This window comes from Anguilla anguilla, chromosome 9 (genome assembly GCF_013347855.1).
Source record: "Anguilla anguilla isolate fAngAng1 chromosome 9, fAngAng1.pri, whole genome shotgun sequence".
Taxonomy (NCBI): domain Eukaryota; kingdom Metazoa; phylum Chordata; class Actinopteri; order Anguilliformes; family Anguillidae; genus Anguilla; species Anguilla anguilla.
The window spans coordinates 54799863-54826551 of record NC_049209.1 but is presented as its reverse complement, the minus strand read 5'-3'; the positions used below and the strand labels follow the sequence as shown (position 1 = coordinate 54826551).

Here is a 26689-nt window from a genome sequence, read left to right as displayed (position 1 = left end):
CATGATAACAGGCATCACTCTGAACTCTGAACCCACAAAGAACATAACCTGGCAGACGCTTGTGAAAAATATCCAGATTATCCAGCATTTTCACGTTTCGACTCCATTGTGAGTTCAGCAGAGAGAACACAAGCATGTGTGAGCAGCTGGGCGAACCATTCAGTCTAAATATTCTCCACATGCTAAAACAGTGTTCACATCTCCTTCACCTGTCACATCTCCTTCACCTGCCATTATCAGAGTGTCCTCACAGCTCACGATCTTACAGTCCTAATAAAGCTCCCGACTGCCATCACTGCTAACCTCACCTCTTCAACTTCATGTTTAAAGCTACCTCACCTCTTCAACTTCACGTTTACAGCTACCTCACCTCTTCAATTTCACGTTTACAGCTACCTCACCTCTTCAATTTCACATTTAAAGCTACCTCACCTCTTCAATTTCACATTTAAAGCTACCTCACCTCTTCAACTTCACATTTAAAGCTACCTCACCTCTTCAACTTCACATTTAAAGCTACCTCACCTCTTCAATTTCATATTTAAAGCTACCTCACCTCTTCAACTTCACATTTAAAGCTACCTCACCTCTTCAACTTCACATTTAAAGCTACCTCACCTCTTCAACTTCACGTTTACAGCTACGTGTTCGGCAAGGCTCCTGGGGGTTTGGCTCCTGTCCTGCTGTGAAGTGAAAGTTTACGTCACAAACCCTGTGGTGTTTGAACAGGATCATTCGTTGATATCAATGTTCTCTTCAAGATCAGTTAGTGCACCACACACTCTTCAGCTGACGCTGGTCCTCAGATGAGTTTGTGTCTGCAGAGAGTGCAATCAAACACTGCCTGCAAACAGTGCTATCAAACACTGCCTGCATAGAGTGCTATTAAACACTGCCTGCACACAGTGCTATCAAACACTGCCTGCATAGAGTGCTATCAAACACTGCCTGCACACAGTGCTATCAAACACTGCCTGCATAGAGTGCTATCAAACACTGCCTGCATAGAGTGCTATCAAACACTGCCTGCATAGAGTGCTATCAAACACTGCCTGCATAGAGTGCTATCAAATGTATCTCTGTCTCTCTCACTAAAAGCCTTCTATGACATAAGCTTCACTGAATCATAAATAATGAGAGGAACCATTTTGTGTCAGGATGGTGTAAAGTACAAGGATTTAATCCATAGAAGCTTTTACAGATTCACAGGTTGATATATTTTCCCTTACCTGTAAGCCTGTTGTGAACCTTATTCCTCGGCTGTGTCGAAAGGTCCAATGACTTTGTGTGATGTGTTACGTGTACACCTATTCATCGATGTGCAGAATCTCGTCTAACCTGACTAACCTCTCGGAATGACTTGCATTTTTATTATAAATGTAAATGTGTTTTGGAAAGATAAATCCAGATTCAAAACAAGTGTTTCTAAGAATGATTATTTTTCCTTATTAGTTTTTTCTTTACCTTATTGGCTGCATAAATCAGTGCACTTCCTCAGTGAGCGCTGTTGTGGTCAGTGCTGAATCGGGTATCTCTGGTCCGTGCTGCATCGGGTGTCTAGACTAACCACCACCACTCTGTATTTCACTCTTTAAAAAAAAAAAAAAAAAACCTTTTCCTGTCGCTTGTTACATGTTGCCCCATCCCAACACCTCTTGGTAATTTGTATTTGTCCTAATACTGTAGCTTATTCTTCTGCCTAGTTGGCTTTGCAGATGTTAGGCCAGAATATTGTTCACTGTTCTTGGCTAGAAATAGCTGTACAAAATAAGTATTGTACCTTACTGAACCCGTGTTTAGCAGTTGTCTACGACCATGAAATGCACTTTTTTGTACGTCGCTTTGGATAAAAGCGTCTGCCAAATGAATGTAATGTAATGGTCAGTACTGAATCGGGTGTCTCTGGTCAGTGCTGAATCGGGTGTCTCAGGTCAGTACTGAATTAGGTATCTCTGGTCAGTGCTGAATCGAGTATCTCTGGCCAGTGCTGAATCGGGTGTCTCTGGTCAGTGCTGAATTGGGTGTCTCTGGTCAATGCTGAATTTGGTATCTCTGGTCAGTACTGAATCGGGTGTCTCTGGTCAGTGCTGAATTTGGTATCTCTGGTCTGTGCTGAATCGGGTATCTCTGGTCACTGCTGAATCGGGTGTCTCTGGTCAGTGCTGAATTTGGTATCTCTGGTCTGTGCTGAATCGGGTATCTCTGGTCACTGCTGAATCGGGTGTCTCTGGTCAGTGCTGAATTTGGTATCTCTGGTCTGTGCTGAATCGGGTGTCTCTGGTCAGTACTGAATCGGGTGTCTCTGGTCAGTGTTGAAAGCTGAGCTGAAGCCAGCAGACTGAATTCACATGCTGGGGCCTCACAATGTTGCAGGAGTTTGTGCAGCAGACAGGACACCCAGAACCCACCAGGCCCTCTCAGCTCCTGTGGCTCTGATTGGCTAAACTGAACTGAAATAACTGCTCAAAATTCTGAAACGACCTCTGATGCTACATTCTAGATGAGGTGGCCGAGTGGTTAAGGTGTTGGACTGCTAATCCATTGTGCTCTGCACGCGTGGGTTCAAATCCCATCCTTGTTGAACAAAGCCCACATTTTAGGTGGCAGATTGTATAAATGGGTAGGGAACCATTTTTCCGAATAAAGAACCCTGGAACAAGGTATGGTTCCCCTGAAGAAACAAAGGAGCCTTTTGGAACCCTTTCTTCTGAGTTCCAGGCCTAACTGTCCCCCCATCAAACGTGTGCAGCCCATAAAGTACTGCAGCACATCAGATAGAGAACTACTACAGGGCCTCTGTTACCTGGAGCCAGGTAGACGAGGTGGCCGAGTGGTTAAGGCGATGGACTGCTAATCCATTGTGCTCTGCACGCGTGGGTTCAAATCCCATCCTCGTCGAACTAAGCCCTGGTTTTGGGAGTGTTGTACAGAATTCAACCTAAAGCGTTCAGGTTTTATTCCCAGGAAGGATGCTGCTGTTGTACCCTTGAGCAAGGTACTCTGGAATACTGTAAATCCAGCTGTATAAATGGTATTATGTAAAAATGCTGGAGTAAATTTGCGTAAAGCAGTCTAAGTCTGTGAAATGACCATGCAATGCATTGCTCACCCAGGTTATTAATGTTCCTGTGTAATTATTAAGTATTAAGAGTAAGGTAATCTCTTTTTTATTATTTTTTATTCCATTTGTGAAGTGTATGGGGGTAATTTAGACTATATTCACTGTGGCGTGTTTATTGTGCAGCTATTGTGGGGCCCAGGGTCACCAGCATACGCCTGGCACACAGCTTTTCGTTTTTAATTCGGGAAAAAAGAGTTTCAGTGTAATCGTACAACGCACAGACACTACCAAAAATGACCAATCTGGGCGCGCGCCCGGAAGAGAAGGGACTGCACCTGTCAAGGAGGGCAAAGGTCGAGGTCAAGGTTGTTTTCTTTTCCGGAAGCTTCCTTTGATTTTGATATTTTATATGTGCGGATATGTGGTCGCGCTTCTGTATTGGGTGTGTCTAATACTGATCGCTGTGTAGTGGTCGTCATTTTTTTTAAAATGGTATTGTTCAGATTAGTTTGTTTACCCTCGTTAAAATGTGATCACATAGGAAATTCCCGGTGCTCAGCACGTAAAAAATGCTCTACGATGGTTTTGGGTGTGTCTGGTACTGCGGTCGCTATCTAGTGGTCGTCGTTTTTATTTTTATTGTATTAATAGATTATTGGATATTAGTCTGCTTGCCCTCGCTCAAATTACAGCACATCAGAAATCCGCTGTGTTCAGCTGAAGTTTTTCTACGCTGGCAGCCAGGCCTAGTTGTGTGTAGGCCTCCATTTTGTATGTAGCCACGAGTTTAGCTGGTGTCTACAATGTTTTGAACTCTGAAAATCACTTCGCTGGCTGGGATCATGCTGTTATACAGCAGTGTAAGGTTTAATTTGGAAATGTATGCGGCCTGAAGATCTTCCTTTTCTGGCTACATTAACATGTTGGCTAGCTTGCTTGATAGCTAAGCATACCAATTTTTTTTAAGTAACGTTAATGAATTGAGCTGTGAAACTGGCGTGTCCGAAGGTAGTTGTATTTCGGAATGTAAACTTGATTGATTGTACGTTAGGTATTCATAATTGTCCTTTTTTAAAAAAATGTATTATAGGTCGAAATATCAGCGACTTTTTGTGGGAAATAGTAGAGCCATAATGGCGCCACTTTGGACAAGGAAAAAGTTGGGCAAAATCTTCGAAGAAGCTGGCTATTTTACCTGGTTTCTGGATTGTGATGGTATGACACCCAATTTCCTGAAGAACGGGCTTGTAAAATTAATCGGAGAAGACTGGCGGATACGCATCAAGGTAAACGTTACAATTTTACATAATGAAATGACTGTAAAAGTATTGGGTTTTATAAGTTTTTATATCACTTGACATGGTCTACCAGGACAGTGGAAATGTGACATTATTCGTCAGCAGTAGATTTACATGGCAGTGCATTGAGTGTCATCAATATTTGGTAATAGGAGCTAGCACACTAATATCGTGAGTTACTCTCTTGGAATAATTGCCATCGCCAGTGAACATACGATAAATTGGCGCGTGCATGTTCATACGTGCCACAAACCCAAGTTGAGTATGGCAAGCCTTTTTAATATTTAATCGCCTGACGGGATTTACTTTACATATATCTGTAATTCCTTCATGACTAATCAAAGCGCTAATTTAAGATGTCTCTAACTGCATTTTGACTGGTATGATTGACGTTATTTTGGCCATTCAATTGCATGGTAACTCGAATTAAATAAATCTACAATTCAGTGAATTCCAGATATCTTTATTTAAATTATGACTAGACGTAACTCAAATTAGAGATATCTCCACATTAGTTCTGACTAGTCATAATTTCAATTAAATACATATTAATTCCTCGTGATTTGAGATACTTAAATCTTTTTTTGATATCTGAAACAAAGATATTACTAGTCAAAATACAATTGTAGAAATCTTTAACTGGAGTTATGACTTGTTAAAACTAGTGGAGATATAAGTTATTACTAATCACAAGTCATTTAAAAATCTACAAAGAAATGAATATCTTGAAAGGAGACCGAGTTTATTCTGGAGATGTCTTCAATAGTCATTCTGACTAGTCGGAATACAGTTATAGATCTCTTCATTTTCACAAGTCCAAATTCAGTAGTAGACATCAAAAACGTGTTCATTATGTAAGAAGGTACTCGTCCTTACAAACGCAGCCCAGTCAGACCAGCCTGAACCACAAGTCATGCGAGTTTCAGGGTTTTCAATGCTGCGGCCCGTGCACGAAAGGAGCTGTTCACTATAAATACAGACGAGTTAGAAGTGTTTGCAATAGTTCACTGTGTTTTTCCTGGATGACGTCACGATAGCCGCATTACTAGAACGGTCTGCTAGAGGCATAAGCCTGAATTCAGAGCCGTCATTTCGGCTTTTTCTGGTGGTGAAGCGCTTGTACTATGTTCCGTTGTGAGGAAGTGCAACGAATATGAAATAAGTAATTTGTTTTAAAATCGCCTCCTTGTGTATAATTCATGCTATATTGTTGGCTGTGCCACTGTCAGTCCGTGTATCTTATTCTTGTCACGTTAATAATGTCACACACATTTGTGGTTTGGAGAGTTTGAGTTAAACTTGGTTTATCTGGTTGACATTTCGAAGCTTCAGTCGCTGTTTGAAATTACATGCTTTAAAATTTGCCCCAAAATAAGGCAATTTAATGCTGTCCACGAGTTTAACGCATGTTTGTTACTTTTCCCGTGTCGAATATTTGACTCTGAAATAGACTATGGTTTGTATGGTAAGTCCGGATAAATTTAGTGTGATACCGTTGAAACCAAGGCGGAATACTGACGGTCTATTGGAAATGAGCGGACGGAACAACATATAACCGTGTTTAATACATTGTGTGTGCCCTGGAGACTGTCTGGTAGAATAATCTTATTGTCTGTAGAACATGTTTGAAAATTAAACCTGCTGAACGTGTCAATTTGGCAGCAGCCACGTCTGAGCGCGCGGTTCGTGACTAGTGTGCCTCTTCCTGTGCCGTAGTTAAGCTACTGGAAAGATTCGAACCCGAACTACTGTGATAGGTTGAAATTATTCATAATGTACCTTCTGATATATCTTTCCCAAATCATTGAGCTGTAAAAAAAAAAGAAAAAGCACACGTGGCCTCGACAGTTAATTTCTATTCATAACTTACTGTGTGATTAATGTGTTTAGGAGTATACTGTAAGTTATAGTATTGTCGGTGTTATGAAATGAAACCAAAATTTTCCGTTCCGTCACTGTGCGTTGTGTTTCCCACATCGACTCCCCCGACTCAAGCCGGCGTTCAGTATCGCTTCTCGGCCTTTTGGCTAAGATCAAGTGTAGTATCTGTTCTTATCAGTTTAATATCTGATACGTCCCCTATCTGGGGACCATATATTAAATTGATTTTTGGAACAGGGAGATGGAATAGGGGCTTGCTCCGTCCACTCCACGCATCGACCTGGTATTGCAGTACATCCAGGAACGGTGCACTCCCCATTCGGGGAAAAAATGTGGTTTGAAAATAGATCTAATTGGTAATTTTATGAAAGAGGAGAATATCCGTTAGTCGTTTGACAGACAGGGTCAGAATGGCATTTTGGTTGTTCTTTAGTTCTTTTGGCTTAGTTTTATGTATATAGGCTAATACTTTCCGGGAGAAACGGGGCTTATGTAGGCCTATGTAATATAGAACGGAGTGAAATGTCTGGCTCGTTCGAAAGCAAATACTTTTTTATTGATTGTTAATTGTATTTTTTGCACTTAAAAGGTGGGCGGATTCCGAGCTTTTTGGCAGAATTTATTTTTTGTGGTCAGTTTTTTTCATTCAGAATTTCGATGCATTTTAAAATAAGATGAGTGCAAATGTTATTGCGTTTCTATTATTCCTTTTTATTGGAATTCTATACGCCTGCATGCATAGTGTCTTTGCTCCTTTTGTGTCGAGCTCTATCTTGTGGTGTAAGTGTGTAATGCAGAATAGTGGTTTGAGAACTGGGCTTGTTAACTCTATTTGTTATTCCCTTAAGGTTGGGTGACGGCACAATGTGTGCGTTCCTCGAAAAGTCCGCTGGACGCGCTAGTGAACCTGAACTGGGAGTCTTGCGTCTCGCTGTAGAGTAGTACCGAAGATTTAAAAAGTTGTTTCGGTTTTAAGAGTGATTCTTTTTGTATTAACATACCACATTGCTAGTCGTACCACAGTCAGTCCATGTAGGCTATTCTTGGTCTTGTCACGCAGAAATGTTAGACTACTGCGTTTACTTACGGATTCCTTGTGAGTGTGTATTTCATGTATCCTGTAGGCTATACGCTGGCTGAACTGTGGTCACTGCTCTGGTTGTGTCGAGTTTGAGTGTTGTACAGTTGACATTTAGACGCTTCAGCTGTTGCTGAGATTATAGCTTTCTGTTAAAACTAGACAGCGTTCATGTTGTCCACCAGCTTAACCCGAGCAGGTTATTTTCACGTACCGAAGGCGGCTGGTAGCTAATTGGTAGTCTACCGAATTGGCTGAAGTTAACCGGGTAGCCACATACCGATGCAACACCTGCGCGGGACAGTGACAATCTGTTTGAAATAAGCAGACATATAACCACATTTAATTAATTGTGTGTGTCATGGACATTGTGTGGTAGAATAATCTTTTTTTAAAAGATTGTAGAACATGTTTGAAAAGTAAACTCGCAGTCCCTCAGCGCGTTTCGTGCAGTCTGTGCCTCCTCCTCTTCCGTAGTTTACTGGAGTGACGCGTTTTTAAAAATACAATAACTCGATCAGTGTGATTGGTGCAAATTATTTTCGTGTACATTCTGATGCATCATGGGTTCTTAATGAAATTATCAAAGAATAAAAATACACAATCCAGCTCTATAAATAGGCAACTTTGCTATAATGTGTTATATTTTATGGTTTTTAATTGTTGGGGCCTTTGCGAAATGTAACCTAAATTTGCCGTCCCGTCACTGTACACTGTGTTTCCCACATCGACTCCGCTGATTCAAGCCGCTATGCAATATCGCTTCTCGGCCTTTTGGCTAAGATCAAGTGTAGTATCTGTTCTTATCAGTTTAATATCTGATACGTCCCCTATCTGGGGACTATATATTAAATTGATTTTTGGAACAGGGAGATGGAATAGGGGCTTGCTCCGTCCACTCCACGCATCGACCTGGTATTGCAGTATATCCAGGAACGGTGCACTCCCCATTCGGGGAAAAAGTGTGGTTGAAAGAAATGTTGTGTGTTTTTTTAATTCATTTCAGTGGTGCTGTGTACGGGTTGAATTAGTGTATGAACTGTGTTATTATTATGCGGATACCCACGTGGAAGTGTGGGGATTATTTTACAGCTATGGCTGAGTAACGAGTGTTTTTATTGCTTCTTATGTTTTGTACTTGTAACATAGCGAGCATATTCCGGGCTTTCTAGCGGGGTACATTTTTATATCTTATTGGTTTCTGCCAATAAAAATGCCACCATGCAAGTTCCAAAAACCAAAAGTCAAATCCCAAAACGTAATAAACACGGCAAAATATCTCAAAGATCACCGCAAAGAACTGAAATTCAAAGGAATATTATTCTTAGTATGATTAAGAGTAAGAACTCAATGTCAAAACATCAGACATAAATAGAAGCTTTCAATTCAGAAAAACAGTTAAATAGGGCATGAAACCCCGGACCTTGCATACAAACGTAAGAGCAAAGAAAACTATTTTGACCACAACAGTTACTTAACCAATTCCATACAAAAATAACTATTTAGCAAAATTCAGACAATAATCAAAACACAGCCAAACCACTTATGATAAAACCAGGATACATTTTTTGTGCCTGGCTATTATTAAATTTAGAAATGACCAGCAATTAAAAATGTAATGTGTGAATAAAGTGATACTGCATCTGTGGTATATCATGAATATTGGCATGGCTAGGGGGTGCTGGGCACCACTTGGCAAAGTGGGAAAAGAAGAAGTTTCAGAAAAGCTTAAGATTTCCTGGTGCAGTGTTCAGTACATGCTCAGAAGGGTCCAGCTGATGGGCAGTAATGTTAACAGGTATATTAGGCTACCTGTGGATAAAATAAAACTTAAGGTAGATACAGTATCCAAAAGCGGAAGCTCCAGAATCTAACTCTTGACAGAAAATTAGTTTGAGTGCCAAATCTGATGTTGGATGAGACGCACCTGAAAAGTTCTCATTTGTATTTTAAGCCGTTGAGATGTAATTGGCTCTTAATCAGATCTGCTGCTGTCGAGAATGATGCCTATGAGAATGACAGTGATCATTGCAATAGTAATGATGTTTTATTTACTGTGGCTTTCTGTGATGTGAGGGACATAACCATACATCACAGAACATATAAACAGGGTATACAGTTCAGTCGGGAGCAAAAACAAGTTATTTACAGCTGCTAATGGTTGGATGAATGTTTAAATGCAGAGTTCCTTAATGATGAGCCATCACAGCTTCCTGCCTGTCATCTCTTATGCAGCTCCCAACTCCTGAAATGGCTGTCAGAATAGACTACAACTCAACATGGCTGTCCATGTAGAACTACATCCCCCACAAGCCTTGTGGCCGCAGGCCCCAGTGGACACCCGTCATTGCTTGAGCTCACTCCAAACTGAGGCGGTTTCTGTGGCCAACATTTGGATTTTTTCTAACCTGAACCTGAGTCACAAGATTACTGTAAGTTATGGTGTGTGGGAATCTTTTACGTTTATTCTAAAACTGAATCACTGGAAGTGTTGAAAAACAAATACTTCCCCTTTAAAATCTGGTTTGTAATTGGTTTTAAAATTGGCTGGATATTTCTAATGAATGTACTGCGCTCTGATCTTATTGGCTGAACCTCGGGGTGGAAACCTCACTGTTAAAGTCAGTATTACTCTCAGCCCATTTCTCTGCTGAACTCCTTCAACAATTAAACAAATGATCTGGTGTGGTCTGTACTGTCCAGCAGGGGGAGACAGAACCATCCTGTTTAGTTTTTCCACAGGAGTAGCTGCACATTTGAAACTTACTGGATATATTATGTGCTGTTTAACCTGCTGTGTTATGTTCATACAGGTTAAGCCAGCTGTATAAGGGTGACATACAGATGGGTCGGCCTGCTTTATGAAGCTTTATGAACAGTGTCTAATCCTGTGGGTCTGAGCCATGTGGGCCCATCCCTGCTGGAGAGCTTGGTGTGCAGCTCTAGCATGAAACCACCCCATATTTACACAGCAGAGATTACACCCCAAGGAGTTTTATTCGTTTGACATGCATTACAGGTTATAACAGTGTGCACACGTGCACTCGTTCAGTTATATTCCTGTGGTGTTATGGAGCAGTGTGTGAATGCAGAAGATAAATCTGTCACTATTCTGCTTTGGTAGGAAAGAGAAGAACCCAAATAATTTAACGCAAGTAACTGAATAAACTTTTGCATTGCATCCAGTGATTATCTTCAGCATAATGTATGAATTTACGGCCGTTTTGGAATATTTGTTTACAGAGTCCTACATGTTCACCTGATTGATAAATAAGCATTGTGTGTTAATACTGTGCAGTATGTTCTGCTATTTACAGCTCTGAGGAGAAGCCCCTCTGCAGCCACCTCTTTCTCTGTCCCACGAATAGGCAGCGTCGCTGAGGAAGAGGATGGTCACTGCTTGGACTTGGCATTGATCAGCACGATGGGCTGGTAGCGTTTCTTCATCTCTCTGGAAATCTGGCACCAGCTGCATGCTCTGCAGCATGTGGCGTACAGGCAGTCATGGCACATACTGTCCTGTAACAGAGAGAGAGCCATTACACACAAAGCCTGTAACAGAGACAGAGCCATTACACTGGAGCCTGTAACAGAGAGAGCCATTACACACAAAGCCTGTAACAGAGAGAGAGCCATTACACATGGAGCCTGTAACAGAGAGAGCCATTGTAACCCCTCCCACCCACCCAAAGGGATCACAGAGCTTCTCCACCCTAGCTCCCCAGTGGTGGAACAAACTCCCCGTCCCTCTTCGAACCTCCCCCTCACTATCCATCTTCCGCCGTGGCCTGAAGACTCATCTCTTCAGACTATACCTAGAATAACCACCACCACGCTGTGTATGTAAAAAAAAGAAAAAAAAAACCCTTTTTCCTGTCACTTGTTACATGTTGCCCCATCCCTGCACTTCTTGGTAAATTGTATTTGTCCTAATACTGTAGCTTATTCTTCTGCCTAGTTGGCTTTGCAGAGGTTAGGCCAGAATAGTGTTCACTGTGTTCTCGGCTAGAAATAGCTGTACAAAATAATTATTGTACCTTACTGAACCCGTGTTTAGCAGTTGTCTATGACCATGAAATGCACTTTTTTTGTACGTCGCTTTGGATAAAAGCGTCTGCCAAATGAATGTAATGTAATGTAATTACACACAAAGCCTGTAACCGAGAGAGAGCCATTACACACAGAGCCTGTAACAGAAAGAGCCATTACACATAGAGCCGTGTAACGGTGTATATGGGTGTGGGTGCGTATAATGTATGGGTGAGTGTGTATGGGTTTTGTGTATAGTGTGTATGGGTTAGTGTGTGTATAGTGTGTATGGGTGAGTGTATAGTGTGTATGGGTGAGTGTATGGCTGAGTGTGTATAGTATGTATGGGTGAGTGTGTATAGTGTGTATGGGTGAGTGTATGGTGTGTATGGGTTGTGTGTGTGTTTAGTGTGTATGGGTGGGTGTGTGTGTATGGCTGAGTGTATAGTGTGTATGGGTGAGTGTATGGTGTGTATGGGTTGTGTGTGTGTTTAGTGTGTATGGGTGGGTGTGTGTGTATGGCTGAGTGTGTACAGTGTGTATGGGTGAGTGTATGGTGTGTATGGGTTGTGTGTGTGTATGGGTGAGTGTATGGTGTGTATGGGTTGTGTGTGTATAGTGTGTATGGGTGGGTGTGTATAGTGTGTATGGCTGAGTGTGTATAGTGTGTATGGCTGAGTGTATAGTGTGTATGGGTGAGTGTATGGTGTGTATGGGTTGTGTGTGTGTATAGTGTGTATGGCTGAGTGTGTATAGTGTGTATGGGTGGGTGTGTGTGTATGGCTGAGTGTGTATAGTGTGTATGGGTGAGTGTATGGTGTGTATGGCTGAGTGTGTATAGTGTGTATGGGTGAGTGTATGGTGTGTATGGCTGAGTGTGTATAGTGTGTATCGGTGGGTGTGTGTGTATGGCTGAGTGTGTATAGTGTGTATGGGTGAGTGTATGGTGTGTATGGCTGAGTGTGTATAGTGTGTATGGGTGAGTGTATAGTGTGTATGGCTGAGTGTGTATAGTGTGTATGGGTGAGTGTATGGCTGAGTGTGTATAGTGTGTATAGTGTGTATGGGTGAGTGTATGGTGTGTATGGCTGAGTGTGTATAGTGTGTATGGGTGAGTGTATAGTGTGTATAGCTGAGTGTGTATAGTGTGTATGGCTGAGTGTGTATAGTGTGTATGGTGTGTATGGCTGAGTGTGTATAGTGTGTATGGGTGAGTGTATGGCTGAGTGTGTATAGTGTATGGGTGAGTGTATGGTGTGTATGGCTGAGTGTGTATAGTGTGTATGGCTGAGTGTGTATAGTGTGTATGGGTGAGTGTGTATAGTGTGTATGGCTGAGTGTGTATGGTGTGTATGGCTGAGTGTGTATAGTGTGTATGGGTGAGTGTATGGCTGAGTGTGTATAGTGTGTATGGGTGAGTGTATGGTGTGTATGGCTGAGTGTGTATAGTGTGTATGGGTGAGTGTGTATAGTGTGTATGGCTGAGTGTGTATAGTGTGTATGGCTGAGTGTGTATAGTGTGTATGGGTGAGTGTATGGCTGAGTGTGTATAGTGTGTATGGGTGAGTGTATGGTGTGTATGGCTGAGTGTGTATAGTGTGTATGGGTGAGTGTATGGTGTGTATGCTCCGCTCTTCATGTCCTCACCGTGATGCCGTAGCGTTGACGCACAGAGACTCTCATGGCGTAGGTGATGGGAGGAACTATGCCACAGAAGTCCAGCAGGGGGAGACAGAGGCACTGCCCATGTTCCCGTGATGTTTTACACGCAAAGCATGGACAGCACCAGAACACGAAACAACCTGCAGAACAGAGAAGCATTATACACACACGCACTGACACACCCACAGACACACACACGCACTGACACACGCACAGACACACACACACGCGCGCACTGACACACGCGTACTGACACACATGCACAGACGCGCGCACACGCACTGACCCACACGCGCACTGACACATGCACAGACACGCGTGCACGGACAGACACGCACACACTGACACACACGCACGCTCATACATAACATAATGACGAGAACAGGTCATTCAGCCCAACAATGCTCGCCATTTTCCTGACTAAATTTACTTGCTCTGATTACCTACAGACTACACACTGTGTCAAATCTTGCAAATCCCCAGAGTTTCTGCCCCTACTACGTGACCTGGCAGGCTATTCCACACATTGATTAGTCTGCATGAAAAAATTATTTCTAATGTCTGTATGGAATTTGCCTTTTGCTCATTTCCATTTATGTCCCCTCGTTCTAACAGAACTCATCCTGAAGAATCTTGTAGTTCACTCTGAGGCATTTAAATTCATAAAGGGGATCAACAATCAAATCATCCCTAAGTCTCCTTTTACTGAGCTTGAAGAGGTTAAGCGTCTTAAGTCTTTCCTCATAGCTTTTATCTTTCATACCAGGAATAAATTTGGTTGCTCTTCTTTGAACCTTTTCCAGAGCCTCTATATCTTTCTTGTAGTACGGTCCCTTGAACTGCACACAATAGCACTCCAGGTGTGCTCTAACAAATGTTTTGTATCAGGTAAGTATAACTTCCTTGTATTTATACTCAATACTTTTGGCTATATATCCCAGCAACCTGTTGGGTTTTTTTCTGTTGCAACACTGCCTAGAACCCAAAAGGCTTTGATCAACCATTACTCCCAAGTCTTTTTCAAATTGAGCACATTCCAATTTTGTAGTCCTACCTAATGTTTTTATTTTCCAAAAGGAGAACTTTACATTTGGCTACATTTAATTTAATTTGCAAGTTTCTGCCCCCATCTAAATTTTATTTAAATGAATCCTCTACCTTAATATCTGCTAAGACATTCTGAGTACTGAATATGCTTTTCAGTCTGTTATTAACCTCTTTTCTAGTAAAACTCTCAACAAAATAGCTAAGGCATTAGCAATCCCTTTATTCTTAGAAAGCAATGCTCCTTCACACAGACACACACACACAGTACATAACTACATGCGTGCACTCGCACACAGACACACAGACATGCTCACACACACGTGCACCGTCTCACACAGACACTCAAATGCTCACACAGTCTCACACAGACACAGTCAAATGCTCACACAGTCTCTCACACACAGACACGCTCACATGCTCACACACACAGTCTCTCACACATGCTCACACGCACACACAGTCTCACACACACACAGACACTCACATGCTCACACAGACACGCTCACATGCTCACACACACAGTCTCTCACACATGCTCACACGCACACACAGTCTCACACACACACAGACACTCACATGCTCACACAGACACGCTCACATGCTCACACACACAGTCTCTCACACATGCTCACACGCACACACAGTCTCTCACACACAGACACTCACATGCTCACACAGACATGCTCACACACAGTCTCTCACACATGCTCACACGCGCACACAGTCTCACACACAGACAGACACTCACATGCTCACACACAGTCTCGCACACAGACACTCAAATGCTCGCACAATCTCACACACACAGGCTCACATGCTCACACACATAGACACATTCACATGCTCACACACTCACAGGTGGACATGTCTTCCCAACACTGGCAGATCCCCGTGCTCCATTGGCTGCTCTCCATTGCGTCTGTCACGGGCTTGGGCTGCTGAATCACCAGCGTTGTCGTCATGGTAACGGCCTCTCTGTGACACGCACACAGGTGAGCTCTGTCAGGTGAGTGTTAGGGGTTCACTCCTGGGGGTTTCTTCCTCACTACGTTACAGCTCACTGATTACACATCATGCTGGATCGTTCACCTTCACATACATACAAACACTACATCTCAAAGGGATAACACTGATCCTCCCAACACAGAACGACTGAGACAAGAGAAAAGAAATCTCTGAAACATCAGAGCACAATCCATGTGTGTGTGTGAGCGAGAGTGTGTGTGTGCGTGTGTGTGTGTGTGAGTGCGAGAGAGTGTGTATGTGCGCGTGTGAGTGTGTGTTTTGACTGTCAGTCCTTTTGATTAACATTGACCAGATGAACAGCCTGCTTTGTAAACGGTTTCCTACATCCCACAGTTCACTCATAGCTCTAACGCGGCTTCTGTGGGTCATCTGTCTGAGCTGATTTATCACTGATCACTTCATGGTCTGTATTACTTTATGGTCTGAATTTCCATGTCCTTTCCCCATTCAGACTCCCTGGACTGCCTTTAGCATCACATCTCCCGTAAGACCTGGTACCGATGAGCAGTGTGTGATCTCTGAGACAGATCAGCGGCTCAAAGTATTTAATCTTTCAGTAGCCTAGCCTAATCAGCAGCATCATCGCTCTGACGCGGGGTCTTACCTGTGCTGTCGCTGGGTCGGTGTACAGGATGAGGCTGGGTGGAGGTCTGTGAGCACTGGTGCGTGGCTGAGTCTGATGCTGACAATGTCAACGGCATGTGCGGAACAGCTGATCTCTTTCTGCTCAAGAATCCGCCCCAGCAGGTCTGACCTGCTGCTTAGATATGCCAACAGCGTTAGCACGTTAGCCTGCGCACGGGCGAGTCTCGCAGAAGGCCCGTTACCGTGCCCGAGCGTTGGAGGGATGGCCTTTGCTGGGTTGTGTTCTGTGCACTTCACATGGATGGTGTTACCATGTTAGCTTGCTCGTGTGTGTATGAGTTTTATGGAAGACCTGCTCACACAGTGCAGCCTGTTGCTTAGTAATGCCATGTCGGAGTGTTAGCACGTTAGCTTGCTCATGGGTGTGTCGCATGGGAGAGGGTTAGTGTATCAGAGCTTTAGTATGTCAGCTTGCTCATGGGTGTGTCGCATGGCATGGAGATCCCCTAGTGCATCATCCTCCTTGTGAGCGCTAGCCTGACTAGATGGGCTAGAGCATTAGCCTGTCAGACTGGTCGCATGTTAGAGTGCTTGACACAGTTTCCCCCCAAACTCTTGCCCCAAGAAGGGACATAAGACAGGCCAAAAACACCCCATTCCTCCACGGTCTACAGAGGTGGGACGGGTGCCATTGACCAGGATGCTCAATTTGTCAAAAATGAATTTGTCATCATTATTATTATTATTATTATTATTATTATGAATCTTCATTGTGAGGTGTCTGAGTGTTTCAGTTCTAGCTGGTTCTCTGTCAGATGTTTACACTCTTTCATAAAGGAGAGGTGTTCCTCACAGATCTGATGGTTGTGTTGCGGTGGAAGAGCAGAAGTTGGCAGTGCTCTCTCCTGTGAGGGTGTGGCACCGAAACGATCTCGGCCCTTTCTGTAGAAACGCAGTCTTCTAATGAATGCCTTTGTCATGCAGCGCTCTGATTGGCTGCCGATGTCGCTGCCGTGACAGTCGTCTGTCCAGCCTCACCCATCCCGCTGGCACCCCGCCAACACCGTGACTCATGCTGCCTCTACAGAGTCATCTCTGAACAACACTGAGGCAAGCTTTTATGCAATGGGGTTTTCCTTGTTGGCCATGATGTTGAAATTTTGTTTACAATTTTGGTTACAGTTTTTGTCTTAGCTGATTTTTCCTGATGAGTTTTGACTTTTAAAGGAATGTGTTTTAGTTGTTTTGGGAATTTTAAAACAATAAAGACACTATTTTAATAATGTGTGAAGACCCCCGTCGTAAATATGTCATTGTAACTGAACATAGTAGTTTTATCATGATAACTTTATTAATTTGCTTAGATCTCAGTCTAAATGACTCTTTAGGGTGTGGACCTTCCTACCTTGAAAGTGGGTATAAGGACAGGTGTGCTGTTTTTACTCTGAAGGGGCTTGAGGTGACAGATCACACAAATATGAAGTCAGGGCAGGAGCCCCTCTAGGCATCAGTGAAACTCTATGGTGGGAGGGCTATGCAGGTTAATGCTCTGCTGTTGCACCATCTATGGTAGTGACTTACTGAAGGAAGTAGAGGAGTGGGAACACTGAGTGTGAGTTTCAGGAAAGATCACTGGGCGAAACCCAAATGCCTGAAATAGTGTTGCATCACAGTCACCCTCTCTCTCTCTCTTCATTGCAGACATGATGTCACATGTCACAATGTTGTCTCTAGAGTATTCAGAGAATGATGTAAATAAACGTGTGGCCAAAAATTCTGAACTGCATGAGTCAGCATGGCCCAGAATCCCAGTGGAATGTTTCCAGCACCTTGCTGAATCCACACAGCAAAGAATTGAGGCTGTTCGGGAAGCAAAAGAGGGTCCTACCTGCACTGGATAGGAGTACCTAGGTAGGCTAGGTGGCCACTGAGTATTCACTGAGTATTAACATTGTTATATATATGAACAGTAGTATACATTTTGAATAAGTAGTCTATAAATTAGTAATAAATATATTTCTCCTTTTGTATTCCTCTTGAAATATGCCTGTTTGTTGATGCCTATCTTTTAGACAGAAAAGGCTTATCCTCAATGTCCCCAGCAGGGGGAGCCGTCTCACCACTATTCTCGCGCTATACCTGGTTTTACCACCAGGGGCGCTGATGCACAGGCTCCCTTTGCCTTGCATTTGTCTTACAATAGAAGACAGAAAAAGAGAGAAGAGCGAGGGAGAAAAACAGCAATAAATGGGAGAGCTACTTGTAATAATTTAATCATGAGTAGTCGATGGAATATTTGGGAGTTTTTTTTTTTTTTTTTTTTAAAGCCTCAAATTACCTGTGGATATTAGTGGACATGTTTGTATATGTAGGTTTGGAAAAAATATTATTATAAATAAAAAACTGTAACTAAAAGCAAAACTAGTCATGAAAAACTTATTTGTAAATTGAAATAAGAAACGTGCCTGCCCAAAAAACTAAAACTAAATTGAAACTATGTCCAGGGTGTATTCCTTCCTCTTGCCCAATGCACGCTGGGTTAGGCTCCAGCACCTCCCACAACCTTACCAGGAATAAGCGGGTATAGACAATGGATGGATAGATACAAGGTTTGCCTCTGGAACATATAATTATATATTTTTTGCTGATCACTCAAAACAAGTGGCTTTTTTCTTGTAAGGGTGGCATGGCGGTTCAGTGCTGTTGCCTCACTGCAGGGTCAGACGTCAGTTTAAAAAAAAAAAAATTTTTTTTAAAGCTATTGGAATGCACCCCAGGAACAATCAGGCTAGATAATAGATGGGTGATGGGTTTCTTGGTACTTGTGGCCACTAGATGGCGATGTGTCATCTTGTGTGCAATATCATCACGATTTAAGTATTTTCCACAAAATGGTTCTTTCTTTTTCTTGCCTCTGGTGACAGGTTAGGCAAAAGAGGCAGACTGAGATCACTTTGAATACATTATCAACAGTGAAACACTTTTACACAGAGACAGATCTCACTCATACACACACGCACACACTCTCTCTCTCACTCATTCACTCACACACACACACACACACACTCTCACTCTATCTCACACTCACACACACACACACACTCTCACTCTATCTCACACTTACTCACACACACACACATACACGTTATTGGCATTGCACTGCCCACAGTGTGGAAAGATAATTAAATGTCAACATCACCACAATTGTGTAAATAAATAAAAACAAAATTATAAACAGGGGTTTCATTGTTTTATTACCACAAGATAATCTTTTCACAATCAAAAACAACCACACAAAAAATGCCAATGTAAATGAAAGTAACTCAGGGTGAAAAGGAGAAAAACAGCTGCAGTAAGGTAAAAGTCCACCAGCCCTAATTTTATAAACACAGAAACTTTGCAGCTATAACTGACTGTACATTCAGTAAGGACAAGGAACTCTCAGCAAGTCCAGGCTTGATGATGAAAGTATATTAGTGACCATGAAGAAAGAAGCTTTGTAAAACAAAAGGGGTGAATTTTACACAATAAAGCAGGTATTTCTGTGAGAAGCAGGAACACTTGTGGGCCTTTCTGTAGTTTCTGTGATCTGAGGAGACGGATCTGCATGAGAAACTATTCGACAGCATCACCCACAAAATGGCAGACCAGTGACAGGGCTCACAGCTCCCACGGGAGTCTCCAGACCCCGCACCATTTGCCAACAAAAAGACAAAACTGCCAGGGGATTTCTGCCGTCTCATCTGCGTTTTTAAACGTGTTATAAAATGGTTGGTTTGGTTCTATGCAGCTGTCTAAAAAAGGAGAGTCTTGAGCAAGCACCTCAAACTGATTTTAAAAACTGACTAATTTGGGCAACAACTTTGGCAACAGCAGCCCGATGCACTGGATTTAGGGATTTTCATAGTAAATATAAAATGGCTGTACAAATAAAACTTATGACAGTTAATATTATTGTTATTACTGGTTAAAAAAAATCTTAAATTGTAAGACATTTCTACAGCAGATCGTATCTGTTTCGGGGTCTCCAGTACTGGGGGGTGGGAGTTACTCTCCTTTTTAAAGGGGTCTGCCTGCCAAATACTATACCCCCCCCCACACACTGTGAATCTGAAGCAGATCAGAGAACCCCCCAGGAAAGATGGGAAACATTGCAGGTGTTTCAGATACAGGTTATTACAGGGAGGGGGCGGTGAAGACGAGCTGGAGGATCTGTGAGAGACGGGTTTTCAGGGGCCAGCAGGGGGCGATCACACATACTCCTTGCTGCTGCTGGGGGGGCGGGACGCGGCGATGGGGTATTTACTCGGGGTCTTCTTCCCTGGGCAGGACGCAGCCAGCATGGCCCCGCCCATAACATCCAGGAAGGCCCCCGCCCAGGCGATGAAGACAGCAGCCCCAAACTCGTACCTGAGACAGGTAAAGAAAGTTAGCTGTGTGTTTGGGGTGCAGTTGGTGGGTTGTGGGTGTTTGGGGTGTAGTAGGGGGCGTGTGTTTGGGGTGCAGTAGGTGGGTTGTGTGTGTTTGGGGTGTAGTAGGGGGCGTGTGTTTGGGGGTGCAGTAGGGGGTGTGTATGTGTTTGGGGGTGCAGTTGGGGGTGTGTGTTTGAGGGTGCAGTAGGGGGTGTGTGTTTGAGGGTGTAGTAGTGTGTGTGTGTGTTTGGGGGTGCAGTAGGGGGTGTGTGTTTGAGGGTGCAGTAGGGGGTGTGTGTTTGGGGGTGCAGTAGGGGGTGTGTGTTTAAGGGTTTAGTAGGGGGCGTGTGTTTGGGGGTGTAGTAGGGTGTGTGTGTGTTTTGGGGTGCAGTAGGGGGTGTGTGTTTGAGGGTGCAGTAGGGGGTGTGTGTTTGGGGGTGTAGTAGGGTGTGTGTGTGTGTTTGGGGGTGCAGTAGGGGGTGTGTGTTTGGGGGTGTGTGTTTAAGGGTTTAGTAGGGGGTGTGTGTTTGGGGGTGTAGTAGGGGGTGTGTGTGTGTTTGGGGGTGCAGTAGGAGGTGTGTGTTTGGGGGTGTAGTAGGGGGTGTGTGTTTGGGGGTGCAGCACATACTTGGTGTTGACGGGGGTGAAAGGGTCGTAGAAGGCCCTGATGACTCTGTTGGAGAACCAGCCACAGGCAACAATGGCGCACAGAGCTGCAGAAGAACAGGAGGGATCAGATAAACGAGTGCAGGCGGACATGATCAGAACACTTTGGAAAAATATATCAGGTGCCAATACAGCATTTGGATTAGAGAGGAGGGAGAGAAGGAGAGAGAGAGAGGGAGGAGGAGGGAGGGAGAGAGAGAGAGGGATGAGGAGGACGGCTCTGGGGCCTCACCTCCCACCAGCAGGACGATGCCTCCGGTCATGGCCGTGCGGGTCTTCTTGGTTTTGTCGTCGCTGCCGCAGTTGGTGCACTTCATACCCATGCAGGCCACACCCAGCCCCGCTACCGTGACGATGATGCTGATGATCATCAGAGCGCGGGTCGCCTGCAGGGAGGCTGTTTGGAAAAGAGAGAGAACATCACACGTGAACTCCACCATTACGCTTTCAGTTTAAATTCAGCTTCACCTTATTCATCACATATGCACACACACAGGCATGCACACACACACACACACGCACACACTCCAGTTCCACAGACATTAGCAGAGTGAAAGAGTGGTGAACTCCCCTTCCTGCTCTCCCTCTCCCTCCCTCTCTCTCTCTCTCTCCCTCCCTCCCTCCCTTCTCTCTCTCTTCCTTCCCCTCTCTCTCTCTCGCTCTGTCTGTTTCTGTCTCTGTCTCTCCCACCCCCTCTCTCTGTCTCTCTCTACATTTACAGGTATGTAAATGATCCCACATTCAAATCTGTGTTCCTCCCTCTCTTATCCACCTGTACACAGGTGTAGCGCAGAACCGGTTCCAGCTGGAATCTCCCCAGTGACTCACCCCCCCTCGCGAGAGAAGAACCTGTCGGACCGGTGAGGAGGGGGGTCATGTTACAGTGAGAGGACACGCCTGTTCAGTACTTTCCCCAGTTACCGAGTTGCAGGGACACTGCTGTCTGTGGTCATATCAGCCAACGCTGAGGTTGTGTCTCACACCATCTCCTGCTGGTTATGAATATGGAAATGATGGATATATCGCTTATCTCAGTTTTAGATGGGACGTTCAGGTCTTTCTTTGAAAAAAGCTTGAACAGGTATCAATCGTTCTCTCAGTGTACAGCACTGTTGTCATTACACAGGGACATTTACAAATGTTCCCTCAGTGATGTCATTGCACGGGGACGTTTACAAACGTTCCCTCAGTGATGTCATTACACAGGGACGTTTATCTCCTGTGACTCGTGTTGGTGGTGTTTGCACTGTGATAAAACAATTCTGGCATATCAGCAAATCTGATACTCAACATAAACACACCACTCATTTACACCTGCTGGCACACCGTCTGTTTAAAGCCACTGTGAGACTGAGCGATTCCCAGCCAATCACAGCTCTGAATGAGTGAACCAGTGTTTTTGATGAAAATAGTCATACTTGTGAGTTCAAGAGTTTATGACAAGTTCAATGAATCCTAAAGTAAGTTTACACAGTTTCATAATCTAAAAAGTTTAATATTCCACAGTATTATATTACACAATTCATATTCAGTGCTGGTTGGGCTGATTGCAGTTTGCCGTTTGAGAGAGTACCTGAAGAGCAGAACTGAGGTTATCAAACAGGATCCTGAATCAGACGGGCTTCAGTGGAACGATACCCATATGAATTTGAGCAGGAAGTGCTGGACTGAGGCTCTCATGTGTTGGAGACAGAAAAAACCTCCTGGAATATGAACTATGAGGAGAATGCTAACGAGGAACAAGTTCCCCTCACCCACTTAGACCCAAACCGACAACTGAGAGAGAGGGATAGAAAGAGAGAGAGAGAAAGAGAACAAGATGTATACAGATAGAGGGTGTAGACTGGCTCCAGTTCTGCTCGAATTCTGCTGCAGATTGAGCATAGAGAACCGATCAGTACACCCCCACCCCCGACCCCCACCCCTGACCCGACCTGACCCCCACCCAAATCCAGGTGAGCTTGTCCCTGAAATAATCCACAGGGAAGTCTGTGGTCTATAGCAGTGGTAACCAATCCTGTTCCTGGAGGGCTACCATCCTGAAGGTTTTCATTCCAACCCTAACTGGCACACCTGATTCTGCTAATTAGCCGCTCAATGAGGATCTCTAACTGTTGTGGTTTGTTAGGGTTGGAGAGAAAACCTACAGGACGGTGGAGTACCGCTGGTCTACAGGGTCTGTTTCTCTGGCAGTCACACTCGCCTGGTTACAGTAAGCTACTGTGATAAAATCACAGCCATGGCGTCCACCTGCTGCATTACTGTAGACCGCCCGCAGTCAACAGGCATTTATGCAGCGCGACAAACAGACGCGTCAGACCTGAATGACAATAATAGTTGCCCAATTCATGTCAACGACAAAACCCTCGGGGCAATCTGCATGAATGAGCGTGCTGATTTCAGTTGGCTGGGTTGGCATGTGCCACAGCGAGCACACCCCGTGCTTATCGCTCGTATGTCCCGTTCTGTCACTATGGAGACGCCAGAATGCCGCTGGGCTTTCGAAGAAGTTGTTTCATTTTTCTTTTTTCATCCCCATTAATAGAAAGAAGGAGGAAAAAGTAATGAAGGAGTGATGAGGCATGCTCAGACCGGCCCACCTGGGGTCCTGCATCTCTGCACTCTGATAAAAACTCAGTGACTGCAGCACAGGTGTGGGGCGACAGGTGGTGGTACTCACCCTGAGCTCACAGAACAGGCTCTCTCTCCCTCTCTTTCTCTCTGCGTCTCTGTCTCTCTGTCTCCCTCTGTCTCTTTCTCTCTGTTTCACTCCTTATTTCTTTCAAATTCAAATTCTCTCACTCTGTCATTTTACTTTTCTCCTTTTTGTGTGTTTTTTTTTTGTCTTTTGGTCTGTGTCAGTATTGGTGAATTGTGAGTATCTTTTGTCTTATTGTTTATGAAGGGAGGTTAAAAGTAAAAAAAGGCTGCCTCCCTCCCTCTCTTTCACCCCCTTCTACTCTCCCTCTCTCTCTCTCTCTCCCCCCCTCCCTCTCTTTCTCCCTCCCTCCCTCTCTCCCCACAGGCTGTGGTGTACTGACTGAGCCGGTAATTCAACCGTAATGCAGGTACACACACCACAGGGTGTGTCTTTGTCATTTGGAACCTTTAGTTTGATCCATCCCTCCAGGAACCCTGAGAGGCACAGTACGTTTCTGTGTGTGTGCGTGTGTGCGTGTATATGTGTGATGTGTGTGTGTGTATTATTTAGAGTGTATATTAGACAAAACCACCTAAACCAGTTTCAGTGGAATTACAAGTTAGTGTAAATCCCAAGGTTTCCCACAAACGGACACACACACACACACCCCACTCACTCACACACACACACACACACTCACACACACCCCACTCACTGCACGGGTGGGTAGTCAGTCCCATAGACAATGGAAACATCACTCAAGGGGGAGGAGGTGTCACGTTCTACTTGTTTGCTTTTTTTTTTTTTTTTTTAAACAAATTTATTCAGTGGCCAGGACAAATAATCTCTCTGTCTTTCTCTTTCTCTCTCTCTCTCTCCTCCTTTCTGATTGGAGGGGCATGACACTGACTCACAGTTCAGGACTGGCTCTAAAGTTTTGAGAGGTTCCTCTACCTTCCCAAAAGTATGTGGTTATGTGCTTTATGTTGTGCTGTGTTATTGAGGGTGTGGTGTGTTTGGTTTAAATTGTGTTGTTGAGCCAAGGGTGTTGTGTGTTTGGTTGATGTTCTGCTGTGTTGTTGAGTAAAGGGTGTTGTGTGTTTGGTTGATGTTGTGCTGTGTTGTTGAGTAAAGGGTGTGGTGTGTTTGGTTTATGTTGTGTTGTGTTGTTGAGTAAAGTGTGTTGTGTGTTTGGTTGATGTTGAGCTGTGTGACTGTACTTGGTTGTTCAGCCATAGTAAATTTAGAGGAAGAGGGGAGAAATATTCTTGTATCAGATTACCCACAATGCACGGCTCCCTGTAACCCAGCTACTCTGGCCCAACCATTGGGGCATGGCCCAGACTGGGTCAGCACTGCAGTGCCAGTCAGTCACACTGAGAAACACTCATCTATGAGGAACTACAGCTGCACAGACCACATTGCAGACTGCAGCACAGACCGCATTACAGACTGCAGCACAGACCGCATAATGGACCGCATGGGTGGAGCCAGAGGAACAGACATTCCATGCATGTCGTGCAAGACATAATTCCCCACATTTTATTACTACACTTTCAGTGCCGTCACATTTTATTAAAACTGAGGGATTAAAACAGTAAATCTGACTTGTATGGCTTCAACACACACACGGTCGGGTGGTCAAGCGCACTGCAGCACCTGCCAGAATACCGGTAAAATTACCGACACTCAACACCTACGTCATTACTACGGTAGCTGGATAAGGTGACCACCAGACAAAGCGCACTGAACTAACGCCATTTACGCCTCATTCAATCACTGAGCGCGCTTCCGAGAGGCTCTCCCTCCCGCGCGCACGCGGTTGTGTTGAGTTAGGCATACCAGGAGATACAGTATGAAATGGAGATCACACAAATTAACACTTACAGTCGAGTTGCAGGATCGAGTCGTACACTTTGCACTGCATCTGCCCAGTGCTCTGAAACGCGCAGGACATAAACAGCCCCTGGTACATGGCGATGGCGGTGATGATGTTGTCTCCCACGTAGGCCGACATCTGCCACTGCGGCATGATGGTTCCGACAATTAGCCCAATAAGGCCGATCAACGACAGAGCGAACCCCAAAATCTGAAGCCCCGCATTGGCCATTTCACACCTTCAGTCGAGAGACACTTGAAAATTGTTCTGTGTTTTGTGTAGTTATTCCCAAAAGTAACGAATGAACTAACGCGTTTCTTTCAATAAATAAAAATTCGAATTCCAAGCTACAAAACTTTTGGCTTAACCACCCGTCTTGGTGTTCTTCTGTTCAAAGAGTCTTCCGTTCGGTTTTTTCGGTGCACCTGTTGTCTTCAGAAGAAAGGTAAACGTTGACTTTTTAAAGCAATTTTAAATGTTGTTGAAACTGTACTCCTGTCTTCTGTCGGCTCAGTAAATGAAGAAAACGAGTCGTACTCCTCAAAAATACTACACCTGTTCCGTAGAGCCGCACCTTTACTGTATAATGGCAGATTAGCGGGGACGAGCGTTTTAAGGCTCTCTTGGGAAGTGGGCGGGAACGCGCGCAGTTTCTCTCTCCTCGCGCTCGTCCTCAGTTTCGTGATGTCACCGTATCACTGTCAGTCGAAAAAACACTCCTGCAATACTGATCTTAACTTAAACAAACCGATACCCCTCTCCCTCCATTGCGAATGTTTGGATTGCGCAACATACAAATAAAAACAACTACCGTATACCCAAACAACAACCCAAACTAGCTATTGTAGAATAAACTACTTAAATCTGAAACCCTACCTAAATTGCGCGATAAAAACATGCAATGTTTATGAAACTATTAAACATCAAGGGAAAGCACTGTTGGAAAATCTAAATTTGATTGAGACTTCGGCCAGGTCCGAAATTCAGGTGTGAAATGCATGTCCTTCTGCTCACAAAGAAGGTGTTAACGACGGCGGACAGGTGTGAAAATTTAAATAAACGGCTCGGCGCTCTTACGCAGCCCGCCTCGGCGCTCTTACGCGGCCTGGCTCGGCAGTCTGCGTGCGGTGTCACCTGCGGCTCAGTTTCAGACATAAAGCAGGTCAGAGATTCTGTGGGTTCAAGCTCCCTCTCAGACCTCCTGAAGTGCGAGCTTCTGAAGACTTAGCCTGTCCTTGACGTAAGCCATACGTGCACATAGTATCCAACATGGCTAATACACACCCTAACAAACTTTCTGTGTTAAGGAACAATAAAGTGCAATCTTATCTCAAAACACAATAAGCAATTTACAGTGGGTAGCATGATGTATGCAAATGAAATGAAAGGGATAGTATCCATTCAATTTAGGACAAAGGAGCAGA

General features: G+C 44.2%; 3 protein-coding genes, 1 long non-coding RNA gene and 4 other non-coding genes across 9 annotated transcripts in view; 5 read left to right on the top strand and 3 right to left on the bottom strand.

Annotated features, from left to right (window-relative positions):
• Positions 1 to 1265, bottom strand: part of LOC118235466 (placenta-specific gene 8 protein-like) — a 3012-nt gene extending 1747 nt beyond the window's left edge. The window contains exons 1-2 of the mRNA XM_035432868.1: positions 1231 to 1265; positions 619 to 685 (exon numbers count right to left, since the gene is read on the bottom strand). The gene's annotated coding sequence lies outside the window, so the exon portion shown is untranslated. The remainder of the gene's footprint in view (positions 1 to 618; positions 686 to 1230) is intronic.
• Positions 1266 to 2499: 1234 nt separating this feature from the next.
• Positions 2500 to 2581, top strand: trnas-gcu. The gene has a single exon. It is a non-coding gene; the product is annotated as a tRNA-Ser (tRNA).
• Positions 2582 to 2816: 235 nt separating this feature from the next.
• Positions 2817 to 2898, top strand: trnas-gcu. Its single transcript has one exon. It is a non-coding gene; the product is annotated as a tRNA-Ser (tRNA).
• Positions 2899 to 3518: 620 nt separating this feature from the next.
• Positions 3519 to 10723, top strand: LOC118235275. The gene is made up of 4 exons (XR_004766821.1): positions 3519 to 3921; positions 4152 to 4347; positions 9554 to 9750; positions 10636 to 10723. It is a non-coding gene; the product is annotated as an uncharacterized LOC118235275 (long non-coding RNA).
• LOC118236832 lies at positions 6367 to 6557 on the top strand. The gene has a single exon (XR_004767112.1). It is a non-coding gene; the product is annotated as a U2 spliceosomal RNA (small nuclear RNA).
• On the top strand, positions 8077 to 8267 carry LOC118236827. Its single transcript, XR_004767107.1, has one exon. It is a non-coding gene; the product is annotated as a U2 spliceosomal RNA (small nuclear RNA).
• On the bottom strand, positions 10284 to 15761 carry LOC118235274 (cornifelin homolog B-like). Of its 2 annotated transcripts, XM_035432451.1 has the most exons (4): positions 15687 to 15761; positions 14913 to 15031; positions 12995 to 13149; positions 10284 to 10837 (listed from the first exon to the last, which is right to left on the bottom strand). In XM_035432451.1, exons 2-4 carry the CDS (start codon positions 15016 to 15018, stop codon positions 10712 to 10714), a joined length of 387 nt encoding a protein of 128 aa, XP_035288342.1. In that variant the 5' UTR covers positions 15019 to 15031; positions 15687 to 15761; the 3' UTR covers positions 10284 to 10711. The 2 variants fall into 2 exon arrangements, with proteins under 2 accessions (XP_035288342.1, XP_035288343.1); XM_035432452.1 differs by lacking the exon at positions 15687 to 15761 and having other exon boundaries at positions 14913 to 15056.
• Positions 15762 to 18900: 3139 nt separating this feature from the next.
• LOC118235138 (claudin-7-B-like) lies at positions 18901 to 25885 on the bottom strand. Its single transcript, XM_035432195.1, has 4 exons — positions 25274 to 25885; positions 20978 to 21142; positions 20708 to 20792; positions 18901 to 20077 (listed from the first exon to the last, which is right to left on the bottom strand). Exons 1-4 carry the CDS (start codon positions 25494 to 25496, stop codon positions 19918 to 19920), a joined length of 633 nt encoding a protein of 210 aa, XP_035288086.1. The 5' UTR covers positions 25497 to 25885; the 3' UTR covers positions 18901 to 19917.
• Positions 25886 to 26689: the final 804 nt, after the last annotated feature.